This window comes from Gossypium hirsutum, chromosome A09 (assembly GCF_007990345.1).
Source record: "Gossypium hirsutum isolate 1008001.06 chromosome A09, Gossypium_hirsutum_v2.1, whole genome shotgun sequence".
Classification (NCBI taxonomy): domain Eukaryota; kingdom Viridiplantae; phylum Streptophyta; class Magnoliopsida; order Malvales; family Malvaceae; genus Gossypium; species Gossypium hirsutum.
Window position 1 is genome coordinate 56,541,429 of NC_053432.1, and position 6,399 is coordinate 56,547,827.

A 6,399-nucleotide genomic window follows, 5' to 3' on the forward strand; every position below is an offset into this window, starting at 1 on the left:
CAACTTTTTTATTTTATTCAATTGAGTCCTTAAAACCAAAACTATTATAACTTTCACAATTAAGCTTCGTTTTTCATTCAAATTTCAATTATATCCTTCAACAGCCCTCTAAAACCTAAATTTGTAGAAATCTCATAAAAATTTCATCAACTTTTCATTTAGTCCCTATATACAAATTTAACAAAATTTACTTAACAAATTAGTCTTTAAACATATATAAGCTTAAAATCAAATTGTTAAATATCAAAAACTTCAATTTTCATCAATGCAAACTTTAAAATATTTTAACATTTTTGAAAATGAAGATACGGATTAACTGGACCTAATTGCAACGATCTCAAAAATATAAAATTTATTAAAAACGAAGCTGGTAAAGCTTACCATGCAAGGTTACCAAGCTTGGCTGAACCTTGACTGTTCAAAAATGGCTACGGCTTCCCAAATTTTTCTTATGGTTTCGGGTAGAAAAGAAAGAGAATGAAAAATGGATATAATGTTTTGTTTTTCTTTACTTTAATATTATAAATTATACTTTAATTATTAATTTTAACTTATAAATCACATAATTAACTCATCAAACCATCCACTAAAGATTAAATAACGCTAAATTTCCATTTTGACCTTGCACAACCATTAATTAATTAAGTGATTCAATTAATAAAAATCAATATCAATTAATTTTTACAATTTTTATGATTTAGTCTCTTTTCTTTAATTAGTTATCCAAACTCTAAAATTTTCAGACCAAACTTCAATTCATCAATATAAAAACTCCGTGTATGTTTAATAATAATATTTATGGGCTCGGTTTATAAAAATGAGGTCCCAAAACATCATTTTCTAAGACCACTTGATTTTTTGTACGCACCACTTGTACCTTAGCTAACTAACCAATTAATGAACTCTATTAAATCATGATTCAATATTACACTATATTTAAATCATAAATATTAATTAAATATATATATATGGACTCTCTCTTCGAAATTATGGTCCCGAAACCACTATTTTTGACATAATTGAAAAATGAGTTGTTACAATCGATACTTGTTATGAAATTTAAAACTTTACAATTTTGTTCTATTTCATGCTCGGACATCAAACTTGGGCCCTTGTATGTTCGATTTAGACTAATTCTAATTGTATGTATGTTTATATTCGCCTGTTTGTTTTAATTACGCATCGAAAGATGAAAGTTGCCCCGGCAACGAATCTGACATCCCGTTGCTTAGACCCAGCGATCGAGTCGGGTAATTGGGTGTTACATGAATTATGTCTCTCAAATTCAAAATTTATATCACTTTATTATTAACAATGAATCATGATTATTCAAGGATACATCTATTGAATAATTATGTTTATTAATGTGACTATCCATTTTGGGTAGTTATGTCTCTTAGAGACATGAGACCTCTTATAAATAGGAGTGAACTTTCATTTGTATGACACATAAAAAAAACATAAAAACCAAAGTTTCTTTCTAATTTCCCACTATCTTTTATATTCCTGTACTGTTCTATAAAGAATTACTGTAGAAATTCTTTATAGAAATTGATATCCTTACTATACTCCGTTTAGTGTTTAGTGGAGGTTTCCGTAAGTGCAAAATATGGACAGTCAATGGGCTTCATTACATCATTGATGTTCATTTGCCAATAATTTTTTCACACCATAATATAGGTGGGGTGCCATTGATACATGCAATAAAGCCTTCGTGAATTTCCCATTAATTCGTTTTTATCCCACACACCAACACTATTTATTTATAAAAATGAAAAAGAAAAAAAGAGTTTCATATCATCAAGAAATAGATAATGAAAAAAATTAAAGGAATGACTAACAAAAGAACTTATTGGAACGACATTGATATTTAGAGGATTAAATTTAAACTTTTTGAAATTTAGTGACCAATTTTTATTTTAATCTATAACTTAAATACATCTGATGCAATTAAACCTAATATATATATTATTCTTTTTGATATTTTACCGGAGTTTTCTGAAAGAAAAATTTGCGTGAAGGATAAACAATAAAAAACCAGAACCCCCAAATTTAAGGAAGAAATGATAATCAGATAAAAGAAAAAATGTAGGAAAAGAAACAAAGCCAACATAGCATAGCTATTTTTAGTAACGAAATTCAATGAAAGTTTAAACGATAAAACTAACCTTTTCCGATAATTTAGTCCACCCGCATGTTACATCAATCCTAAACAGTATAAATAAGGAAGCAATCATCAATGTTCTTCACCACTTCCAAATTTGAGCCTCTTTATCTGAGGCTAATAAACAATAAAGAAAAAAAATTGAAGGCCTCAGTTTCAAAATGGCTTCAATGAGGAAAAAATTGAAGGCCTCAGTTTCAAAATGGCTTCAATGAGGCTCCTTGCAATAATTGCCATTCTGGTTCAGGGCTTAGTTAATGGTGATTCTCACGAGTTGCCTAGTTTCGATCCGGAACTAGCCGTAGCCAAAGTTTGGGAAGTTGCTGAAGGCAAGGTCGGCCCTGATGTTAAAGTTTTTAATGTGGTGGATTTCGGTGCCAAGCCCGATGGAACCACCATTAGCACCATCGTAAGCTTTTAACCTTTTTTATGTTCTCACTATTTGTTTTGATCAAAGTGCTAATGTCTGACCTGTGTTGGGATATGGTGCTATGGTGGATCAAACCATGCCTAGCTCTATTTTATGGCTCAAACTTTGAAACCCTTCCCTTCTTTTTCGTTTTTATATTGCAAGCTTCTTTGAATATTCGTATTTGACGCTTGAGTAACAGAGATTCATTTTGTATATAAATTATATTTCTTTTGCAGAATTTTATTAGGGCATTCAAAGAAGCTTGCAATCACAATGGCCGTGCAATGCTGGTGATCCCTGAGGGAAATTTCTTATTAGGATCGATGTTATTGTCCGGACCTTGCACTTTTCAACCTCCGTTGATGGTTCAATTCAACGGAAACCTTTTGCCACAAGGTTCAACGTCCACGGCCGAAAATGCAGACTGGATCACATTCATGAACTTTAATGGCTTGTTCATAAGTGGAAAAGGTACCATCAATGGCTTAGGCGAGAAGGAGGCATGGAAGGCTGTATGCGACGGTTGCCGTCGAAAGGCTGCTGTAAGCTTTTGAATCATCACACACATTCTTTGGTTTTAAGGTTTAGGGTTTAAGATTTAAATAAACCTAACAATCTTGTGCTGCACCTGCAGAATTTGAAGTTAATCAAGTTGAACGACGTGCTCATTAGTGGCATTACCTCCGTCAACGCTAAAGGGTTCCATATGATGATCAGCGTTTGCAACAACTTCGTGATCACCAACGTTAATATATCGGCTCCGGATGAAAGCCCCAACACGGACGGCATTCACATGAGCAAAACAAATAAGGTCAGAATAAGCAACAGTACCATCGGCACTGGCGACGATTGTGTCTCAATGATCCATGGAACCACCAACGTCACCGTTGAGAACGTCAAATGTGGCCCCGGACACGGATTCAGGTACATTCTATCTATCTAAGAATGAATCAAATCATATATCATAGCCAAGAAATTGTTTTTTAAAACTAATCTGAACCCTATTTGTTTAAACAGTATTGGTAGTCTTGGACACTACGATGCTGAGTTCGATGTTTTTGGGATCACCGTGAGGAATTGCTCACTAGCCTACACAGAAAATGGTGCAAGAATCAAAACATACAGAAATGAAAGTCCATCTAAAGCTTCGGGCATTATTTTCCAAGATCTCACTATGGACCATGTTAAGAACCCTATTCTCATCGATCAAGAATATGCAACGATTCCAGGCAGTGTGGTTAGCTTCCTTTCCCCTTTTCAGTTTCTACTCGAATATATGGAACATGGACAAAAACTAACCTTTTTTTTTGTTGGTTTGATGAAGGACTCAAAAGTGCTCATCTCCGACGTTGAATTCTCAAACATCAGAGGAACAACAATAAGCAAAATTGCTGTAGTCCTAGCTTGCAGCCAATCATTTCCATGCAAAGGCATTACCCTCAAGGACATTCACTTAGAGTATACCGGTGATCCCGATCATAATGAAGACACTCCCTTCAGTTCTAACTGCACCAACGTCAAAGTTAACTACATCGGCGAGCAGCTGCCACCGCCCTGCGCTTAACTCTTATCTCTTCATGGCGGTCCAACAAACTCCGGTTTATTATTTTTTATTGTGTCTGAGCCAAATGTAATTGAAGGAGCTACTTCAATGGAATAATATAGTGGGCGTTGGATGCTCTAAAAAAAGTCGGATTAGTGCTTAAATTGATGGTATTTTTTTATTATCGGATGTATAGAAAAAAAATTATTTTTAATATTACATATATATGTTAATGTATTCATTATTTGGTTACATGATATGATTTTTTTTAAGTCGAAGGTTTTTTCTTTTATTTACATTTTTGCCAATAATTATTAATTTAATGATATTTTGAAAATAATAATAACAATAATTAAAAAAAGAAAATTAGTTGACTTGAATCAAAGTTTAATATTATTATATATTTTTTATTTTTAAAAATATTTAAATATTAATATAAAATATTATAATATTCAATATTATTAAAAAATATTTAGTTATTTACATTTAATAAAATTAATAAAATTTATTATTTTAACAAAGAGGAAGATGTACTCGTGACTTTACTTTTAGTTCCTAGGGTTTTGTTTTCTAGGTACAAAACTTTTTTAAGCACTTGATTTTTTTGTTTCTTTGAGAAGACATTTTTGTTTTTCTTCCTTCAAAGATGTGTTATAAAAAAATAAAATGAAATAGATGTTGAAAGGAAAAACAAGAAAAAAATGAAAGAGATAGAAGTGAGGTAGAAGATGAAGAGATCAGTTAGAAAATGAAACAGATGATGAAAGGGAAAAATGAAATAGATAGAAGTGAGGTAGAAGATGATGGTGACTGGGATAATTTTCAAGGAAAAATAATTGAAGGGTTTGGTTTGTAGCCAAAGAGGTTGACATGTGGCAGCGCGCAAATGGCCATCACTGCCACGTTAGCAAAAACTGGATGCCATTAGGCTCAAGTACCAAACTACTGGATGGAAAAAAAGTTTGAGTACCAATTTGGAACAAAAAAAAACTATAGGTACCAATTTGAGAGAAATGGACAAGTTTGAGTACTAATTTTATATTTAACCCAATAATATATGACAAATATAAAAAAATATTTACATTAAATTAATAAACACTATAACACTCATAACCCGATTTGGTCATCGGACCCCAGTTATAGAATGCTACATTCATAACCAAAATAGAACACATTCAAATTACATTGATTATCTCAAATAAATAGAGAATACTTCATAAATGTATAATTATTGCTTAAATTTAACAAAAATCATCCAAACATAGTCTATTCAATTATGATTAACAAATTCGTCATTTATCATATCATATACGGCTTATGTATGCTCCAATACCATCCAAAATTTAAATAGGATTAATTTGCAAAATTTCAGTTCAATTATAAATCAAAACAATTCCGAGCTCAACTTACTCATCATATATCAATAGTCAATCACTAATCGTAGCATATATGTGAAAAAAGAACTTAAATAGGGTCCACAAGACCTTAAAAATAGTTTGGAAACAAACAGGGACTAATCTGAAACAAAATAGAAAAACGTGAAAAATTTTGAAAACAGGGGTCACACGGCCGTGTGGCTCAGGAACATGGCCCTGTGGCCAAATCATGTACAGTTCGAAGTTAGAGGCACACAACTCTGTCTCCAGGTCGTGCAACAACCTGATGCCGTGTGGAAAGACCTGCACCAAAAAATCAATAAGAAAGAAAGAGGATACACGATCGTGTGGCAGACCGTGTCCCAAGCCGTATGCAACCAAAATGACTTCAAAAATAAGTAATTTCAAACATCATTTCTTAGATATCAAATCCAACCATTTCTAGTCATTTCCACCTATTCAAAACACATTCAAACATGTCAAAAACATACTAAAAACAATCAACTTAAGTGCCTAATCAATATACCATCATTGGTACCACAATTCAAATATTTAGAATCCAAATCACATACATCATTTCCCAAAACACAAAACATGTATCTATCAAACATTTCATAACCTTATACCACACTCAAAACCGAACTTAGAAAGGTATGAATCTTACCACTTATATAGACATGTTTAAAATATACCAAAAGAGGCAAATAAACACAACCACAACATCACATAACAAAGCATGGAACAACATGTCTACTAACAAGTGAATTTGAACTCTTAGTACATGTCACTTATAACCTAAATCAAAATAATCAACATTTATATCAAGTCGATGAATGAATAGTGTAAGCTCCGGCTTGAACATCTAACCAACATAAACTGTAAAACCCCTAACCCGTATCCGCCG

General features: G+C 32.4%; 1 protein-coding gene across 1 annotated transcript; it reads left to right on the forward strand.

Annotated features, from left to right (window-relative positions):
• Positions 1-2,243: 2,243 nt before the first annotated feature.
• Positions 2,244-4,371, forward strand: LOC107894740 (exopolygalacturonase). The gene is made up of 6 exons (XM_041077721.1): positions 2,244-2,304; positions 2,345-2,573; positions 2,813-3,118; positions 3,211-3,500; positions 3,594-3,813; positions 3,901-4,371. The coding sequence occupies exons 2-6, from the start codon at positions 2,367-2,369 to the stop codon at positions 4,138-4,140; spliced, it is 1,263 nt and encodes a 420-aa protein (XP_040933655.1). The 5' UTR covers positions 2,244-2,304; positions 2,345-2,366; the 3' UTR covers positions 4,141-4,371.
• Positions 4,372-6,399: the final 2,028 nt, after the last annotated feature.

Bases quoted from the DNA above. Each gene is read 5' to 3' on its own strand.
- LOC107894740 (XM_041077721.1), top strand. From the start codon at position 2,367: ATGGCTTCAATGAGGCTCCTTGCAATAATTGCCATTCTGGTTCAGGGC. The intron at 3,501-3,593 runs GTACATTCTATC...TTGTTTAAACAG, and splicing joins GGCCCCGGACACGGATTCAG to TATTGGTAGTCTTGGACACT. The intron at 3,814-3,900 runs GTTAGCTTCCTT...GGTTTGATGAAG, and splicing joins CAACGATTCCAGGCAGTGTG to GACTCAAAAGTGCTCATCTC.